Genomic DNA, 21388 nt, shown 5'->3' with positions numbered 1-21388 from the left:
GATCTGCACTATGAATTGTTGGAACATCGACCCTATTTCCCAGATTTGGCTCTCTTTGACTTCTATCTCTTCCCAAAACTAAAACTCTTCCTTGCTTGTTGGCGTTTTGCTTTGAATCAAGAGGTGATTGCAGCTGTAGAGGGGTATTTAGCAAATCTTACTGAGAACCACTACACGACCGGATAATGGCACTGAAGCATCGCTGTTATAAATGTATTAGTTTTAAGAGAGATTATGTTGAAAAATAAAATCATTTTGAAATTATAAATTCGTTTTTTCATTGTTAGGCCAAGAACTTTTCAGACCACCCTTGTACACCAAGATTCTTCGATATCCGAACAACTTCCAGTTCATTCACCTCTGTTCTCATATAAGTCTGTCACATAAGTTACAGCCTTAACCTCACTGGATGATATATCCTTGCAAAGTGGTCACTTAATAACTCAAGTATTTTATCTGCTCCTGTTACCATCAGCACTCATTAAGGTTATTCTTACATAGTCATTCTTCCTCTTACTTGCCACATAATGAAAGAACTCTTTGGGATGTCCTTTGGCCTTCTTGGTTAAGATTCTTCTCTTAGTCTGATTTTTGCCTTCATTACCATGGTGGTCATGTTTCTTGCCCGACCCTTGTATTGTCCATGAGTTTTACTGGTCACCTTTTTTCTTATATATCCTCCACAGCATTTTCTTTTTCTTCAATTCATGCTTATTGATATTACTCATCTATCTAACTCCTACCTGATTAATTCTCTTTACCTTAGGTATACATGTTGAGAGGCTTATACGCTGGTTAAACATGATAACTAATATTTAAGGAATTGACAGCGTATACTAGAAATATAGATTAAATAAACTTTAATATATACTTTCCGATATTTCGGCGAACGTCACGTTGCCATCTTCTTGGGAACTTACTACAAAGACACGTGCACACAAGTACTAATAACAGCAAATGAGACTGAAGCTAGCGTTTTCCTAAAGTCCTGATGGTTCCCCCTGGCGGGCTATAGTGGTAGTTCTTGGCCTTTGGGCAGAAGTTCTTCTGATAAAAGTTTCCCAAATTTGGGGCAGTCTCATGCATCCAAATTTGTTGAGGTTTGGCATGTTCCTAAGGGCCAAGGCTGATTCCATGAATAGTCTTTCATGCTTGAACTTGCTGCAGTGTATTACTGTGGCTTTCTTCCATCTTATTCTGTGGCGAGTATCCAGGAGCGTGGTCTGCAAGCCCAGAGTGGCTGTACTGGTGAAATCGGATGTAATCCTTGTGTTCTGAGATTCTGATATTTGCTGTCCTGCCTGTTTGGGCAAAGTAGGACAGTTTACAGCTGCAAGGGACCTGGTATACACCAGGTAGGTCTAGGGGAAGTGGTTGGTCTTTGGTGGAGCGGATAAGGGATGCCAGTTTTCTATGTGGTCTGTAACAAGTGGTCAAGTCATGTTTTTTTAAGATTTTATTGATTTTTTCCGAGGTGCCTCGGATGTAGGGAATGGTGATGGATTTAGAGTAATCTTTTTTGTGAAGGGGAGGGGGTGGTGGGTTGTGGATAACTGGGTTAAGTATTTTTTTGGAGGGGGTAGCCGTTAGCTGAGAAAGTGTCACGGATGTGATTTAGTTCAGTGGTTAGGGCTTGATCATTAGAACAGATTATTTTTGCCCTGTTGAATAATGTTTTAATAACTCCATATTGTTGTGAGGGGGGGGGGGATTGTTGGTGAATGTATCTGCCTGTATGGGTGGGTTTTCTATAAACTGAGAAAACCAAGGTTCCATCAGGTTGGCGGGTGACTAGTGTGTCTAGGAAGGGGAGGTTATTGTTTTCCTCTTTTTCCAGGGTGAATTTGATTCTAGGGTGTTGGTTGTTCAAGTGTGTTAGGAAGGAGAGGAGTGAATCTGGGCCATGTGGCCAAATAGCAAAAACATCATCAACGTAGCGAAGCCATATGGTAGGTTTTTGTGGGGCTGAGTTTATGGCTTTCTCTTCAAACGTCTCCATGAAGAAGTTGGCCAAGGGTGGGGAAAGTGGTGAACCCATGGCTGTCCCCTCTATCTGTTTGTAGAATTTTTCCTGCCAAACGAAATAGCCTGAGTTCATTATAAACTGAAATAGGGCTGAGATATTGGGAGGAAATTTAGCTTGGATTAGCTCTAAGGTTTCTTTGAGGGGGACATTCGTGAATAGGGAGAAGGCATCAAAACTGACCATTATGTCATTATGTTGGAGTGTAAGGTTTTCTATACTGGCTTTGAAGTGGGCTGAGTTTTTTATGTGTGATGGTGTATTGCCAGTATAGTGTGAGAGCGCTTTGGCTAAATGCTTGGCTAGTTTGTAAGTGGGGGAATCAATGCCATCCACTATGGGACGTAATGGCACATTTTCTTTGTGTATTTTTGGGAGCCCATATATGCGGGGGGGGGTCTAGAGTTATAGGGTTTTAGTCTGTTGGTAATCTCCACAGGCCAAGAAGTGACCTTCTTAAGGAGCCTATGGAGTTTTCTAATTTGTGAGTTGGTGGGATTGTAATCAATGGGGAGGTAGAAAACTGGCATCCCTTATCCGCTCCACCAAAGACCAACCACTTCCCCTAGACCTACCTGGTGTATACCAGGTCCCTTGCAGCTGTAAACTGTCCTACTTTGGCCAAACAGGCAGGACAGCAAATATCAGAATCTCAGAACACAAGGATTACATCCGATTTCACCAGTACAGCCACTCTGGGCTTGCAGACCATGCTCCTGGATACTCGCCACAGAATAAGATGGAAGAAAGCCACAGTAATACACCGCAGCAAGTTCAAGTATGAAAGACTATTCATGGAATCAGCCTCAGCCCTTAGGAACATGCCAAACCTCAACAAATTTGGATGCATGAGACTGCCCCAAATTTGGGAAACTTTTATCAGAAGAACTTCAGCCCAAAGGCCAAGAACTACCAATATAGCCTGCCAGGGGGCACCATCAGGACTTTAGGAAAACGCTAGCTTCCTAGCTTCAGTCTCATTTGCTGTTATTAGTACTTGTGTGCACGTGGTCTTTGTAGTAAGTTCCCAAGAAGATGGCAACGTGACGTTCGCCGAAATATCGGAAAGTATATATTAAAGTTTATTTAATCTATATTTCTAGTGTACGCTGTCAATTCCTTAAATATTAGTTATCACTTAGGTATACAATTTAATATTGCTTCTGCTAGATGCCCCTTAACTATCTTCCACTGCCAACATCCTTTCCTTGCAGAGTTTAATGCCATGGCAGTGCTTCGAGCTTTCTCCTAAGCCTGTCATAATCATCTGCCTTGTGGTGACATGCATACCCCTCCTTGAAGGAATATTCTTCATGTTTAACAATCTTCCAAGTCAAGAAAAACTAGGTAACGACAAAATTATGTATGCAGAACATGGTTACTTTCCCCCCAATTGGAGTCAATGTTGCCAGCTTGGTTACAGATAGTTCTTCTGATCCTGTGATCAGGTCCAGTACTCTGGCACCCTAAGTACCATCCATCATATGCTGCCTCAAGCAGTTATCTCTTAGTAGGTGTATAAATTTCATTTCCTTCCTGCTATGTGATCTTTCTTCCTTCTAATCTATATCTGCATAGTTGAAGTCCACCATAATAATTACTCAACCCGTTCTCATTGTACAAATTTGCTGATGCTTGCCTTTCAGATCATTCTTTGAACCCCCTGTCCTAGCAGTGACCAACATGTATTTTGTCTTATTGGTCTTGATCTCACATCAGACTGCTTTAAATGAAGCTATCCTATCTCCTATTGTTTTTGGCTGTAATTCATCTGCTATCATCAGCAGTATCCCATCTTCCTGAAAATATTAAACTGTTCACATTCTATCACTTTAATCCACCTTTTGCTCTTAGTCAGGTCTCACTAATGCCTATAACTTTTTTAGAGGTTGCACTAACCAATATCAAAAACTCCCCCCCCCCTCTTTTTCCTGATATTTGTATACAGAATCTGCAGCATTCCTTTAGGCCCCTGCCTACTTACTTCCTGAATTGACTACCCTATTCAATATTTTTGCTTGAGAGACTACATTTCACACTTGTTGGTTATTCTTACACTTGCCTCATGAATGCCTTCACACACACACATTCACCTGCATCCACCCTAATTGTTTAAGTTTTCCTGTACGAGGGTTGTTTGAAATGTTTGGTAAATTTCCAATAGATGATGACACAATTTGTTCATTCATGCTGGTGACTGCACATATCATCTTTTTCATGATTCCTGGCAAAATTTTAGCCACATTTTCAATTTTGTGTTTTGTTCTGTGAAGGATGACATGCAAGCACACTGTTTCTTTATTTAGGTCTGTTTTATTCTCCTGTATTTCCACCTCCACACATTCAATATTAATTCTGACATTAGCATTTTCCATTCTACTGTCAGTACTGTATATTCTGCTGACAATCACTTCATTCTTGCCACCTAACTGTCACCCACTGTCATTTACACTTAATACATACTTGCTCACCATTGTCACTTTCTTTCTATAAATCTTTTAATTTTCATGATGAATACATCTCGCGCGCACACACTGTACTGTACAACATCATGTAAATTTTGCACTTGTTGGTCATTCTCACACTCACTTGCCATGATCATGGATGCCCTCACACACATTTGCCTGCATCATATGTGTTTTCTTATTCCAACTTAGGTGATGTCCATATCCACCTGTAATCTGCAAAAACCACATTTTTCCTATTAACAGAAAATCAAATTTCATCTTAACTGTTCACTCATTGTTCTTAATTAATCACTTTGACTCTATCTCAAAGGAATCTTTTTGTATATATTTGCTCTGATATGCTTTGTCAGAGAGTTTCCAACTTAGAATGAATCTCCTCTTTTTGATCTTCTTGGGCTAAAAATCTCTCAGTCCTATCATATTGATTTGTTGTCTCTATTGTTCTCCTAATGCCCTCAAACTTTTTGATTTCTTTTTTTATTGATTTTATCCAGTCCATATTTCCCGATAGCCAGGTCATCTTTCTTAGAGATTTTAACATCTATAACTTCACGTAGCTTATCTTTTTCAGCTTCGGTGATACCGAAACATTTTCTATCAGCAGTAACCTTACATAAATTGTTCGTCTGCCTACCAGATCATCAGACAACCCATACCCACTCAACAGACACTCTAGATCCCATCCTCTCTATTGACCCATCTAAGTAATGGTGGATGTCTTTTGTTAGATCCTAAATGAAGGAATCTTGGAAAGAAATCCTTCATTTGGAATCTAACATATAAAATTTGCTGACAAAGAGAAATACCTGCACATCAGCTGTAATTAAAAGTGAAACTTCTTCACTTTATGTAAAATTTGTATTCTTTATTTTAAGTACCTTATATTTAAGCTGTGGTGATTATATTAAGATTTCATTTTAAGTATGTCTAAAAAGAGAGATAATCTGATTTAAATTTAAGCCTCACTTAAGCTATGTAAAATTTACTGTGAGTCATCTAAAAGGTTGCTAAGCAATAATTCCAAGAAGGCATAAAGCTACACGTGTACAGCGTAATGCTAGCAGCTATAGCTTACTCGGAAAATTACATTGCCATGTATTCTGTGAATCCAAGTACAACAGCGTCATAAAAGCGAAGGATGAACGCAAAGGGGTGAAAAGATGAGGGCCGTGTGCAAAAAGGGGACTGAGAAAAGAGGGCGCTCTATAGAAGAATATAAGGGGTTGAGCCCGTATCGGAAGAGGCTCTCTGGTCAGAACGTTTTCCTGTTTTGGTGGTTCGGAAGTTAGCGGGCAGTTTTGTGTAAGGGGGGGGGTGAAGTCTGTGATAAGATGTCGGACTGCGAGCGTTCTTAAAATGAAGTAGGATTCTATGCAAAGCTGAAGGTAAAAATTCCAGTCCTAGCAGAATCAAGCCATCGCTGAAAAGTCCCATCGAGTTGTTCCTGAAACGCAAAGATTTGAGCCCGTTTTCGGCAGAAGGAATGAAGATAGCATAACCCCTACGTTGGCATATGGACAGCCAATAGATGAGAAATATCCAGACATACATGTGGTGCAGAACGATGCAGAAAAAGCTCGGCAAGGTGCAATTACTCTATTTTGTGTGAAAGTTCATTAGAAGATTGTTTACGAATACGAAATTAAGAACTGTATTCTAAAGAACTCTGTGGACAGTCTATTTAGAAAGTTAACCTCCTTTGAGAGTAAGAAGAATTGTTTGGAAGAGATCTTTTGTAATTGTGACAGGATTAACTTAATGCGATAAGAATAGTAGAATTTAGTATCTCAGTAACATTAGAATGTTTGTTAGTTTACTCTTACGAGTAATACTACTGAAAGGAATTTAACTTAACTTCATATCATTTGCTATATATCCAAATGTGCAGTCACTGTGAATGATATAATCACGTAATCACAAGAAAGATATTTATTTAACCAAATATTTCGGTGTGGAAATAGCAGACCATCGTCGGTGGTATTACAAGAACAGTTTAAAAAATATACAAGCTAGAATACTAACAATAGATCGTTGAAATTAGAACATGCTGCGTGATGTTATATCACTAAGTATGAAACGAAATATTTTGAAGTAGAAACATAATTGAATTTGCTATTAAAAAAAAAAAAAAAAAAAAAAAAAAAAATTAATGAGTAATCTTGATTAGGCTTTCCCAGATTTTTGATATAGATATGCAGTCATTACGATTCAGGTTGGGATGATGGAGCAAGGCCTCCACGCTTTCCTTGAACAAACGTTCGAACCTGTAACGGGATCTATGTAAGAGGCGCGTCTTGGACCAAAGGATGCTGTGGTCAGTTTCAATCCCGTGTTGAGCCAAACCAGACTTTTCAGGTTTATTGTGAAGAACTGTGTTTAGCATGCCTTATGAGATTTAATTAGTTTAGAATGTGTTAATCTCTTAGTTCGAGTTTTATTTAGTATTGAGCATAATTGAGTGTATGAAATTTGTATTGTGTTTTAGATATTCCAATAAACATGTCATATTTTCCTGAACCTGAGTCATGCCCGATTATGATTCCAACTTATAAAAATAGAACCTATTTTGGCGGGAAGGATTTAGAGAGTGAATATAATAATAGATTTAGATCACGACTGCAATAATCTGAATCTATACGGCAGTTTAAATAAGATAATGTCTAAGAAAGCTAAGAATCTAGTATTGTCTCCCTGAGTAAGGATCTTTTCTACTATAGGATACTGGCTGGCATAGCAAAATATAAATTCGCTAGTATCCGAAGAGGTAACAATCCAAGATATAAGAATAAAATTAAAGTAAGAGAAGAACAAATAATTAATGAAAGGTAAATATATAACAATAGAGCAGCCGATAGAATTTTGATTGTATAAGGTTTTAGGTAAGAAAGGATAGATTTAAGTAATTAAACTAAGCATACATCTCACACTACCAAACAGCTTTTTAACAGAATGAATCTCCTCTTTTTTGATCTTCTTGGGCTAAAAATCTCTCAGTCCTATCATATTGATTTGTTGTCTCTATTGTTCTCCTATTGCCCTCAAACTTTTTGATTTCTCTTTTTATTGATTTTATCCAGTCCATATTTCCCGATAGCTAGGTCATCTTTCCCGATAGCTAGGTCATCTTTCCCGATAGCTAGGTCATCTTTCTTAGAGATTTTAACATCTATAACTTCATGTAGCTTATCTTTTCCAGCTTCAGCATGATACCGAAACATTTTCTGTCAGCAGTAGCCTTACATAAATTGTTCGTCTGCTTACCAGATCATCAGACAACCCATACCCATCTCTAGATCCCATCCTCTCTATTGACCCATCTAACGGTGGATGTCGTTTGTCCTTCAGGAATTCAGACCGAGATCATGTTGGTTTCTCTTATGGTGCAACACTTGCACAGTTCTGTGTATGGTATTCTAAGAATATCAAGTGTGGATGCTTTTCATGACTTCTATGCATGATTTCCTATGTTGAATTATTTTCGGTCTTCTGATCCAAACATTTGCAATGAATAAATTTCTGAAGCAGTCTTATTGGTATGGAAATATTTATAAAGATTTATGAGGAATGTATAAATTAAATGACCATCATCACTTTTTTCGACTGCAGTTGAGAAACAACAGATGGCTGAAGCATAAGAATAATTATTCATAAGGATTTTTGAAATGAGATATAGTAGTGAACAAATTAATCTGAACACTCGCATTTTAAAGAAAAATTTTAATTTCTCAAGAAAATAAGTACAAAAAGTAAACTCCAACTTTACCTAAGCTTACTGCATAAGCTTCCATAATTGATAATCCCACGGAATCGGTTGGTTGTTCCTTATTCCTGGTAGTATCCCATGTCTGTTGAAGCATGTGTTCACGGGGCCGGTTTTCCTGCTTTGTGGGAGGGAAAAAACCCCAGGATAAACTGGGGGGGAACTCTGCTGTCCATGCCCAAGACCGGCTAACTTGGCTATGGCTGAGAAAGAAAGATCACGTCACCGACGGGAATTGAACCTAGGATACTCCTTCTCCAGGCATATGGTTGCGAACCACTGGTTAACCACGTGGACAACTATACTGTTATATCCCCGTTTTTCTTTCTTTTTTTTTTAATCTTTAATTTTACTTTACAGTTAACATTAAACTTGTTGTGTCTTTTATTCTCAGATTTCGGTTGCCGACAAATTTGTATAGATTAAAGACTGTGCCAGCCAGCAACTAAATTCTGATGCACTATCTAAAATACTTAAAGAAAATTGTAGGGATCAAGATATATGCAGTCATGGTCCCCATTCTCATATCACTATTGGTTTCCCCTTTACATGCATAGTACGAAATTTTCCAAACGGTAATTCAAATCCGCAGAAGATATGACAAACTCAATTGATTATGTAAAAAGAAACACATTTATTATCTCACAAAGACAAGTATACATGTTATTTAAATTCTTAATCCTAAAAGAGTCTGGGTTCCTCTTTCTTAATCAAACACATTTAAAGCTTCTGCACTATGATCTCTTACTAGACATAAGTTCCTCACTTCTGTACATATAGCTATCCTCAGACTCTCGCAATTAAGTTACCTGATAATATCATACATGAAACATTACATATAAACACTAGACAATTCAATAAATCTGACATGTAATTCACTAGGACAATAGTACTTAATTCTACTTAGTTCTCTCCCCCAAAATATCTGTTAACACTTAATCACTTTCTGATCATATGACATTACTTTTCTTAAATCACTTAAACAGTTCAGAGCTCATCCTCCTGTTCGGCTGGAGCCTAATATGTTTTCTTCTTAACAGTAGACACAAGTGTCCAAATTGCAGACTGTTCTTGTGGCACAACACGTAATTAGCATGTGTTCTTAACTTCTGTTTCTTTACTCCACGGATACTTTAATCCTACATTAATATAAGAAAATCTTTGCTTACCGTTCTTGCTTCGACTAGGTATTCTAGTCTGTTCACTGTACCTCCTCTGATGGCGGGCTTTGTTCCTATGTTCCTTTGTTCTACACGAACCGAAAGCACTCATACACAGACTTGTACGCTGACGTAGATTTCTCAGCGGCTCTTTCTCCTTATGTGTTGAACACATTGACTGTAGTTGCAGCTTTGACCGATGTAACATGCATAGCAAAGGGAGATCCTTCCTACACGTGGTGGCAAGCTCTACATAGCTCTCCTATGGGAAACTTGGTACCGACGAAACTCGGAGACGAGACACCAGAGATGAGAGATAAGAGAGTGATTCGAACTCCCGCTGAAACTTTTATACTCCGAAACAGCTCCCGTCACTCAGCGGTGTCGTCACGCATCAGGCGGCTGCCGATTGGACGCCATGGCTACGAACTGTCTTCACATGTCTTAAAACTTGTACTTAGCTTATACATATTTATTTGGTAATACTACATGACTTTCTACTTTAATTCATTCACAATTACTATCTTAATAAACTTATGGGCTATCTTAATGTTTGGAATTTACACATCTTGATATTTACATTTTCTTGGGACATTATTCGGTACATTTCCCATCAGGAGGCATAAGCATGTTCTTATCCCTTCCTTCTGAGGTAACGTAATGTTGGGTGGGAAAAAGGGATGATTCATCACTTTTTCCGACACAACAATACCAATAATTCATTTTATGATAGGGTGATGATTCTCTCTTTATGGTATGATTCTCTCTTATTTAACGAGTGTTAACACTTGTTTGATAGATTACAATATGATAAGTTGGTGTACAAGCAGTAGAGGATGGGAATAGATATAACTGATAAGCTTAGGTGTTGACGGTTATTCATGACTTGATTTTTAACAGTATTAACAACACTAAACAATTTAATCTAAAGATGTTTTATATATTAACTGCTTGTATTTCGCTGAATTTCAAGTCAGCATCATCAGAGTACAACACACTTGTACATGCAACAGTGAATAAGTAAAACAATACAATTTCAGTGGACAAAAGATCTAGAGTCCTGTTTTGGCACCCTCTAATGTTGTAAAAAAAAAAAAAAATACAGCTATGTGGGAGTTGGTCTTAGGATGACAGTTTCCCAAATTTTTGGCAATTAATGCAACCATATTTGTTCAGATTACGAGAATTCTTCAAAGCCATTGCTGACTCAAAAAATAATCTTTCAGATCTGTAACGACTCCTAAATAGCACATTCATTTTCTTCCATCTAATCCTGTGTGTGAAGGAGTGTCCAAAGCGTGGTCTGCCAGTCCTGACTTGCCATAGTAATAGTAGCGAATGTATTTTTTATGTTCTTCCAGGCAGTTGTTAACTGATCTTCCTGTTTGTCCTTAGTGGGACAAGTCTCAGGGAATTTCATACGCTCTGGGGTGTGCTAAAGGGTGAAGTTTAGCCTTAGGTGAGTGGATCAGAGTTACTAGTTTTACACGAGGTTTGAAAGTGGTGCGAAGTCCATGTTTCATCAGTACTTTGGTATCTTTTCTGATCTACCTCTGACAGCGAATAGAGATGGTCATGTTGTGTTCCTGTGTATTAGGGGAGGGAGGAGTAATGAGGCTGTGTAGTATTTTGTTTATTTTGTAGGAATTATAGCTGCTGGCTAAGAATGTATGGTGCAGGTATTTGAGTTCTATGGTCAGAGCTGTATCGTTAGAACAAATGGCTCTGGCTCTGAGTGTAAGTGTTTTGAAACAGCCATACTGTTGGACTGGATGATGTGATTGTTTATGTAGGTATCTTCCTATGTGTGTTGGCTTTCCATTCCATTTCCATTTCATCTATGGTGGGTGACTAATGTGTCAAGAACTGGTAAACATTTATTAGATTCTTTTTCTACTGTGAAGTGGATTTTAGGATGTTGACAGTTTAGGTAGATGACAAATGCGTCTCTTGTTCATGGGGCCAAATGGCAAACACATCTTCTACATAGTGTTACCACACTAGTGGCTTGTATGTAGCTGTGGTAAGTACTTTGTTTTCAAAGTGTTCCATGTGAATTTTTTTTCTAAATGGGGGGGGGGGGAGAAGGGGGAACCCATAGCAGTACCATTAATCTGTAGATTTTTCCTCCCTGTGTAAAGTAACTTGTATGCATAGTAAATTTGAATAATTCAAAAATATCGGGGAAATTTAGACTTGATCAAATCAAGAGTGTCTATGAGTGGTACATTGGTAAATAAAGCGGTGACATCAAAACTAATCATTATGTCTGAAGTTTTTAGGATATAATTTTTAACTAGTGTTTTGAAATAGATTGAATTTTTTACTGAAGTAAAGGAGTTGCCAGTAAGCGGAGCAAGCAACTTGGCTAACTGTTGAGCCAGTTTATATGTCGGACTATCTATGCTATCGACTGTGGAGTGTGCGGGGATATTAGATTTGTGGATTTTTGGTAATCCATAAATACAGGGTTTAACATGAACTGGTTTTATTTTTTTGATGATTTCTTTGGGCCAGGAAGTCACTTTTTTTAGTAATTTTCGGACTTTTTTTCCTTCAAGACATAGTAGGATCTTTATTTATACTTTGTATGCATAGTAAATAGTACGGGGAACTGTAACATAGGAGATCTTGCATTTTTCGGTTATAATCTTCTTGATCAATGATAACTGTTGCATTTCTTTAAGGACTTTGGGTCAAAACTGTATAACTGACAGGAGACGTCCACGTAGCCTTTAAAGGAATGTGGAGAACTGATCAGGGCTTCTGACGTAATGTCAAATCCTCACCTTCTCGTGGTGCATCCTTTTAGGTATCGACCTGGATACTGAACGAATGAGGATGGGCTAGCAATTTTGGATTCAGCCGACCAAATACTAATCTTATTGGCTTAAACCCAAATACAAAATGATAGTACAACATAACAGAATTTCATGCTGGCTGGGGGGCATTGCCTGGTTAAACAAGGCCCCTGTTGTTTTTGCCAGGGAACCAGGGCAAACAGCAAAAAGTCAGCTACTGGAACTAATCCTAAAATGCACCTAAACTCAATATCACCAGAGTTCAAGATTGGCACTATCAACATAAGAAACCTGAATGGCAAAGAAATGGAAATAGCTGAGGAATTGGATAAGTACGAGATCAACATATTAGGGATGACTGAAACAAAAAAAGACAAAAACTAGTGAGATCTTTCTGAGCAATAAATACAAAATGTTATATTCAGGCAATGAAAATCAAGGAAAAGGAGTAGCCATGTGTTCAACACTAAATACGAGGCTAATCTTCTTGAATGGCAGGGAATTTCAAGTGGAGTGATGTGGGCAAACATCAGAATGGGGAATTGGACAATGTGGAATTGTGCATATGGTCCCACAGAAGGTTCTGCTAAGGTAGAAGTGGAGGAATTTTTTTGAGGCGTTAGAGAAAGCAGCTGACAAAATGAAAAGTTGTTCCTTGTTGGGGATCAAAATAGCAGAGTAGGAAATGATTGTCAGACATAAAAAAAATATTTTGGAAAAATTTGGTGAAAAGAGCAAAGCTAATAATAATGGCAAATACTTGTTGGATTTCTGCTCAGGACATGGACTGGTTATTACATTTTTATGTTGGAACATGTGTTCCAACATAAAAATGTGCATAAATTCACATTCACATGGAGAGAAGATGCAAGGAATAAGAAAAGTCTCATTGACTATGTTATTATCGATAGTGATGTTTTCTGTCTGGTGCAGGACACCAGAGGGTACAGAGGATTTGAAATTGGAAGTGATCATCATTTAGTCTTGAGCAAGATAAAATTGAATTTCATATAGAAGAGAGAACATGTAAGAAAGTTTTGAAGCGAATAAAAGTTGAGCAGCTTTCAGATGAGAACTGACTAAAATACACAAACATTATTCAACAAAAAATGAAAGAATTTGAGAACAGGAATCAAACCTTGGAAATTTCATGGTAAGCTCTGAAGAAAACATTGATTGATTCAGCCAGAGGCATGTGGTGAGGTTGTCTGCAAAGATAGAAAAATCAGAATTCCATGGTGGACACAGGAAGTTAAAGAGGCAGTGAAGGAAAAGAGGAAAGCATATCAAAAGTTTCTGGCAAATAAGTCACCTTGTGCTCTTAGAGAATACAGAGACAAATGTAACAAAGTTAATCACTGTGTAAAACTAGCTAAACAGAAGTCATGGGAAGACTAGTAAGAACATAGAAAATAAGTATCAAGAATGTGGCAAGGTATTCTTGTTGAAGAAGCTCAGAAATGGAGGAAAGAGTGCTCTAAAAGGAATTAGAGATGATAAAGTAATATGAAAACTGGAGAAAAAGATACCGTTGATGTATGGAGTGTAATTACTTCAAAAAAAAAATTGCTAAATGAAACTAGCAGTGATGACTGCACAATGATAAGAAAAACACTCCACAGGCATACAGTCAGGAATACATATCCATACTTGCAGTAGAAAAAGCCATCAAAAGTCTGAAATGTGGAAAGGCAGCAGGAGTAGATGATATTCGACCAGAAATGCTCAAATAGGGAGGTATAAAAGTCTTACAGTGGCTGCACTGCATAGTTCAGAGGGCCTGGACAGAGGGACGAATTCCAGACGATTGGAGTATAGCTTTCATATTATCCATATATAAAAAGGGAAATAAAATAATGTGAGAATTACAGAGGTATTCTCTACTGAGTGTTACTGATAAGATACTTGTATACTTGAGATACGATTGAGAAGAATTGTGGAAGAGAAGCTTGGTGAAGTATTCCGGCCATATAGAGGCCGTCAGGATCAGATTTTCACTTTACGAAAAATAGTTGAGAAGTCATGGGAATATAACAAGGATCTGTATTTAAGTTTTGTAGATCTGTAGAAGGCATATGCCAAGGTGTCAAAAGAGAAGTTATTCAGAACGCTTCACTTGTATCAAGCAATATTTAGTCTTTATCTGAGTTGTAAGTCAGCAGTTAGAATTGACGGAAGTACAGGACGATGGTTTAATGTTAAATCTGGTGTGAGACAAGGATGTACATTATCCCCTCTTTTATTCATTATTTATATGGATCATATTATGAAGGAAAGTAGTATTAAACCTGATATCAAAATTGGAGATATTAAGCTCAGCTCTTATGCAGATGATCTTATACTTCTAAATAAATCTGCTGACCAAAGATTAAATTGAATAACTGTTGTAATAGATATGATATGAAGGTCAGCAATGACAAGACAAAGACAATGAAAATAGGCAAAAATAGGCAGAAGCATTGAAAATATTAAGTGCATTGTGAATGGAGAGCCTATAGAACAAGTAAAACATTTCACCTACTTAGGCACAATTTTTAGTGAAGATGATAAATTAAATATGGAAATAGATAACAGAATCAACAAAGCTGGTATGGTAGGAAGTCAAATGAATACATTTATATGGAATAAGAGAAAAATTAATCGAAACACTAAATTAACTGTATACAGGACAGTGTTCAAACCAATTTTAACTTATGGATCTGAGGGCCGGGTTAGAAGTAAAACACTTGACCAAAGACTGGAGACACCGCAGATCTGAGAGTCCTCAGAAAGATTAGATGCGTGAACAGATGGTATCAATGGCAATATCATATTAAAAACGATGATATTAGGAAAGAACTTGACATTGTTAGCATCCAGGAATGTGTTTAGCAGAGCTAATCTCAGGTGGTATGGTCACTTAAACAGAATGACTGAGGACAGCTTAGCAAAACAAGTGTTCTCTGCCAGGTTGGCAGGAAAAACACCCAGAGGAAAACCAAGATATAAGTGGATTGATAAGGTTAAAAAGTGCCTTAGAAGATAGAAATATAAAATCTGACAGTGTTGGAGCTTTGACAGGTAACAGAGTGATTTGGAGGAAAATTATGTAGATAGGAAATTAGTAATAATATAAATTTTTCATGTTGTAGTAGTCATATTCTGTACTCCCCCCCCCCTCTCCTTGAGGGTAAATGTCAGGAATTTGATGATGATGGATAAGGGTAGTGGGTTTACAGTGATTCTGCTGGACCTAGCTAAGACCTTTAACAGGATACTACATGGAATTCTAATCCATAAACTGCAACATATGGGAATGGATATATGGTTGGTGAGATGGATAGGAGGGTGGTTGATCGAGAGATAGCAGAGAGTAGTTTACTCAGGAGTAGAGTCCAAAAGACGGCCTGTGACTAGTGGTGGGCTGCAGGGTTCTGTTCTTGGACCACTGCTGTTTAATTTGTTCATTAATGATATAGTGAAGGATCTGAGAGGAACTGTTCATTTGTTCGCTGATGATGCAAAGTTGGGTAGGGCAATAGTGAATGCAGAGGATGTCAAAATTTTGCAGGATGATTTGGATAGATTGGAGGTCTGGGCTAAGGAGAATGGATGTCAATTTAATGTGGCAAAATGTAAGATTATGCATTTTGGGGTGAAAAGATTAGCAGCAGTATATCACATTGGTTGAACTGTACTCCAGTAGATTGATGAGGCCAGGGACTTGAGTGTTGGTGGAGCGGGAGTTGAAGTTTAGAGGACACATTGCAAAAATGGCTAAATCAGCTCATCAAATCACTTGGATGCTGAAGAATACTTTGACGAACAGAGATAAGCAAGTTATTGTTCCTCTGTATCGAGCCTTGATAAGACCCCATCTCGACTACTGTGCCCAGATTTGGTCACCTAGGTTTCTTCTTGATTGAGAGGAGATTGAGAGGATCCAAAGGCGAGCGACCAAGATGATAGCAGGTCTATGCAGTGAACCTTATGAAATCAGGTTGAAGATTTATGGGTTGCAGAAATTGGTTGATAGGCAGAAAAGGGGAGATATGATTGAGACATTCAAATTGCTGAAGGGTTTCTATAGGATTAATTCAGAGGATATTTTTGAGAACAGGACTGGTGGTGGGAGGACTAGGGGATATCCATGGAAGCTGGGCAAGAGTGTGGTTAATAAAGTTGTTAGAGCTGGGCTTTTTACTTTTAGAGTGGTGAATGAGTGGAATAAGCTGCCAGAGTCTGTTGTGGGTGCTATGACAGTGAATGAGTTAAAGGTAAAGTATGATAGATACTGTGTGAATGTCGAATAGTTGTGATGAACATGATGTTTAGGCCCTCCCTCTATGAGTCTAAGGACTCCTTGGAGTCACCCGTAATAATAATAATTCTTATATAACTTTTTATAGCCATTATATCATTATGTGGTATATTTCATTTTGGTGGTTTATTTTTTAGAATACTTGCTATATCTAAACGCAGATTATTGGCCATTACCGGCGGAAGATCGTAGATGCCCCATTCTACCTTCATCATGATTTCTAATTTTGGAATTTGTTTAGGTGTGATGGCTGTTTTGACTGTTCCATAACACATAGCTGTGTATCAATGCTCCCTAATTGCATGAAGGAGGAGGATGGAGGTTAGTGTCTGAATGTTATTGTACACCATCCCACCCTCATTCTGGTCTCCCTACATACCAAATGTTAGCTTCTGCTTGTCATAATTTTAAATTTTGGTGGGGTTCTCAGTTGCTTTCTCCAAAATTAGCTGCAGGAAATTAGCTATTAGTGCCTTGCACTGTTTAGTCCCAATTCAAAGCTTCATTGCTGTTCATGGCTTGTCTGTACCTGCTGTTCTTCTTGTGATTCCTGTATTTTTGCAGATCTTCAATGGTGGAAATATTAAGATTTTCTTTTTCAGTGGTGCTGAGTGATTATTCTTAATTTCTTTGGTTTCTTGCCTTGTTTTTATTGTTGGTAGGTGCTTCTCTTTTAACTGTGCAAATTTCATACTCCATCTGATTCTCCAATGAGTTTGATAAGGAAAATCTTGGAAGTTTAGTTCAATCCAGTAAGTCAACATTATTCTGAGGTGTGAGCAGTAGGCCATTGTTTGTCTCTTGAGTAGATCCTGTTGAATTTTCTGCTGCCACCTCTATTTTCACCTGTTCTTTGGGGAATTTCCCTAGCACTGTTGATTGAGTGTTTAGAGACAGAAAGTCTTTAACTGTCATAGATGCTTCTACCAATGGCTGGATAGTACCACCAAGCCTTTTGTCTGTAGTTCTATGTGGATAGTTGCATAAAGTAAACAAGTAAATAACTCTGGTCAATTAACCGCACTGGCACTTATTGTGAAAAAAAAAAAAAGTTTAATTGCGACAGTGGTTCACTAGCTGGTGATATGCCCTGCACTGTTGCAATTAAACATTTTGTTTTTTCACAGTTTGTGACAGTGTGGTTACTTGAATTGCGATGCAAGCACTGCCTCTTCATGGCAGGATAGTTCAGCATAACTCTACCTTTCCCATGTTACGCTGATAGGAACAGGTGTTTTCCTATCCATGAGAATAGTTATTTCTCCTGATTTCCACTTTAAATCCTCGACGATTCCTCTTTGCATCTCTTTAATCGTACTGTATTTAGAGAGTGCTTTAACAACGATGTTGTCTGAAAACTCTAGCAGAAATCTTTTAATCTTTATTGTATGCATTGGACTTCCAATAAATAAGTTCTATGCATACTTAATTGGTTCTTAAAATGGAAACTCTATAATAACTCATTTCTGATTTTGATATCAGTTTTACGACTTGGAATTACCTCCCTTAAAAGAGTGTAAAGCTATAAATCCTATCGATGTTGCCTACTTCGTCCATAAAGACTTCAGCCACCTGCCTAGATTCTTATTCTCTCTCAGTTTTGAAATTGATAGTTCACTCCCTTTCAGTGAATGAGTTCATTTTAAAAACTATAAATTCTGCATTATAAAGATACTACTACAGTATCTCGATTTTATCTGGGACAATAAAAATCCCGTGATTTAAGATCACACGCAATCCTACAGTTATGAATCTGCTAGCACAGAGATGGAAGAAAATAATAAGTTATAATCTCATACTAATGGTTAAAACTATGTTATCAGCACCAGTAAATTGTAGTTAGGATTTAAGTTAAACAGTATGTTAGTGAATGCAAACAGAAGGAAGGTACTTATCTACATGGATGTGCATGCCTCAATGTCAATTATCCTGCATGGAAATCCATGCTAAGTACTCTTCAGAGACCACAGTATAAGTGAAGTGTATTCTCCAAAAACTAAGTGATCCCCCAGATCATTCTAACTTTGAGTGACCTGAGGATTATTTAACTCTCTACAGGTGGTGGTTCTACTCAGTGACCCTACCACTAAGCAGAACTGCTCATATTCCAGAGAAAGCATTCACTTAAGTGGCCCAGATAGTGGCCACCCTAGTAACACCAATCCTCAGAAGCTCAAGTGTTCTCCTCAGGCAGAAATCTTTAGAGAACAAAAACTGTTATTCAGTACTAAAGAAATCCAGTGTTGGAGGATTGTATTTTTCATAAATGAACTCTTGGTCAGTGCATAAAAATAATTAATAAAGAAAGAAAGAGCTATGTGGCTTCATTTTAGTGACATTAATTTCATAGTTGATTGTCTGTAGAAACGATGAAAGTTTTGTTATTTTGACCAGAACCACCCAATTTGAAGCTGCTGTCAGATCAGTGAAACCCTTATCAAATGCACTAATAAAATACAAATATATGGATGCTTGGGCAGTGGTTGTGTTCTTTTAAGTAGTACAAGCTAAGGCAACTTTGATGCCAAGGATTGTATTCTCATAAGCTCTTCTGGTCAAATTACAGAACTTTCAAAATTTCTACAAACATTTGGCTTTGAAATAATGTTATATTTTTAATATCCACTATTTCTTTGTAATTTACGTTGCTGAAATGAAGTCTTAAGAACCTTAAGAATGTCTTTCTGTGTCTCTTGTCAAAAACTTCTTTCTTTTCATCTCCGAAAAGAATGGTAGGCCTGTGCACTTTAGTGGTTTGTTTGCTTCTGATTGTACTGGGCTAAGGTTCTGACAGAGCACAGAGATTCATAAGACATACAGTTTTGTAGCTACTTGGGATGTGACCCTTTAGGTCACTGATGAGTTTTTGGAATTAGCAATTTGAACAAGTGAATTGCTTGAAGAGCTCTTGAGTTTCTGGGGATTTCGGTTAATTGAGGTTGCTTTTATCAGGACCGCATTGGTGAATGATTTTCCATGGGATATGAATGGTTCTGCTTGGTTGTAGGGTGAGCCCCTCTGAGTAGAACAACTATTGAGTAACGAGTTAAATGATCCTTCAGGTCACTTATTGATTGGATGATCTGAGGGATTGCTCTAGTTTTTGGAGAAGACTCTTTACTTATACAGTAGTCTCTGAAGATAACCAACTAGTTCAAAACAGCTGTTAGACTAGGGAAACTTTTATCAAATGCACTAATAAAAGGTGAATATATGGATACTTGGGAAGCGATTATATTCTTTTAAGCAGTGCAAGCTAAGGCATCTCCAATATAGGGGATTGCATTCTCATAAGCTCTCTTGTCAAAATTATGAAGCTTTCATAGTTTTTACAAACATTTGGCCTTGAAATTATGTTGGATCTTTAATATCCCCTCTATGTAATTTATTTCACCGAAATGGCTCTCTCTTTATTAATTATTCATGTTTGTTTCATAATAAATACTTTATTTAAAATGATTTTGTGTTATAAAACATAGCACTCATATTACAAATAGTCAAGTACTATTCTTGAATAATACATTACAACTAAATTCTGAAATATTTTTTTTCTGAAAGTCATGCAGGGCTATATAAACCTATTATGTCTCTTAAAACCACATTGTTATTTTTGTTTCTTCAGAAACAAAAGGCATTTTGTAATAACTAAATTAGAATTTTCTCTCTCTTTTTTATTTTTTTAAATTGCTTTTGACTTAACAGATTTAGCTCCTTACTTATATGAAACTTTTAGTTCTAAAATGGTGTAATTTTCCCCCAAATATGAATGATAAAAAATAATTTCCAGATTAATTTTTAGATTTTTCCAGTGAGCAGTGTAAGAGGATGGACCTTGATACCTACTTGCAATGGTTTTCGCTGTTGGAAAAGACAGTTTCCACTTCCATTTGTGGGCACACATATTGCTGTTCATGGATGTGCTACTAAAATTAAAAGATCGGCAGTGGTATGTATTAATTCAAGAACTCATATATATATATATATATTCTCTTATGGCATATGTGGACACTTATTTCATTTTATATTTTTTTAGTTAAACATGTCCAAGCACATTTATTTATTATATTTCAAGAATGTATGTTTGCAGGTTTCTTATATTATGGAAAACATTACCTAGAGATGTGTATTGCTTTTCATTATAACCAGCGTACCCCTAGGGAAGGGGAAGGCAACAAGACATTTAGAACTAAAATGACTCGTCTCAAACTGCCTTAACACGTTCGTTGCCCCTCTTCGGGCATAGTTTGTTACTGCAGCAAGCACTTTCACTTCTTCAAGGTCAGTACAAGTAATCTCATAGCTGGCTTATCAGACAGAATTTTGTTTCATATGCCAACTATGAGTAATCTCGTAGTGCATAAATAAAAATAAATAAATGATGGAAAACACGTTATCATTGTCCTGTGGGCTATCCCACAGGACAGTAATAACGTGTATCATTTGTAATTTGATTTATAAATTACGGGTTAACTCGTGTTTGGCATAGGAGGTCGGTAATCGACATAAGAGTATATTCGTAGTTGGCTTGTGAGGCTCATATATAATATACTATACTTTTGCTGAAATTATTTTCCTTCTATCAAGCCTCCAGATGTGCTGTCTGCTTTACTCAAAAGCCAAGGGTCCAAATTAAGGTGCTTATACTACGGGGTTAACTCATGCTTGGCATAGGAGGTCAGTAATCGACATAAGAGTATATTCATAGCTGGCTTGTGAGGCTCATATACCAACTACGATTATATTCGTAGTTGGCAGCGAACGTGTTAATTTCATTATTTCCCACAAAATTGTCAGTTTGTTAACTGTGAGTTTGTGCATCAAACTGAAAATGAAAGAAATTTCACAGAATAAGCTCTCAAATTTAGCTTGTTCTCAT

At 37.3% G+C, this 21388-nt stretch overlaps 1 protein-coding gene across 3 annotated transcripts in view; it reads left to right on the top strand.

Annotated features, from left to right (window-relative positions):
- Window positions 1–21388, top strand: part of LOC150101414 (uncharacterized) — a 510839-nt gene that overhangs the window by 54972 nt on the left and 434479 nt on the right. For all 3 annotated transcript variants that reach the window (XM_090400454.1, XM_090400453.1, XM_090400455.1), the window contains exon 3: window positions 20312–20458. In XM_090400454.1, coding sequence (XP_090256580.1) covers window positions 20312–20458 — 147 coding nt within the window. The remainder of the gene's footprint in view (window positions 1–20311; window positions 20459–21388) is intronic.

This window comes from Typopeltis vanoorti, chromosome 11 (genome assembly GCF_054136105.1).
Source record: "Typopeltis vanoorti isolate ZY-2024b chromosome 11, IOZ_Tvanoo_1.0, whole genome shotgun sequence".
In the NCBI taxonomy this organism is placed as follows: domain Eukaryota; kingdom Metazoa; phylum Arthropoda; class Arachnida; order Uropygi; family Thelyphonidae; genus Typopeltis; species Typopeltis vanoorti.
The sequence above is the reverse complement of the archived record's forward strand: the minus strand, read 5'-3'. Positions and strand labels throughout refer to the sequence as shown.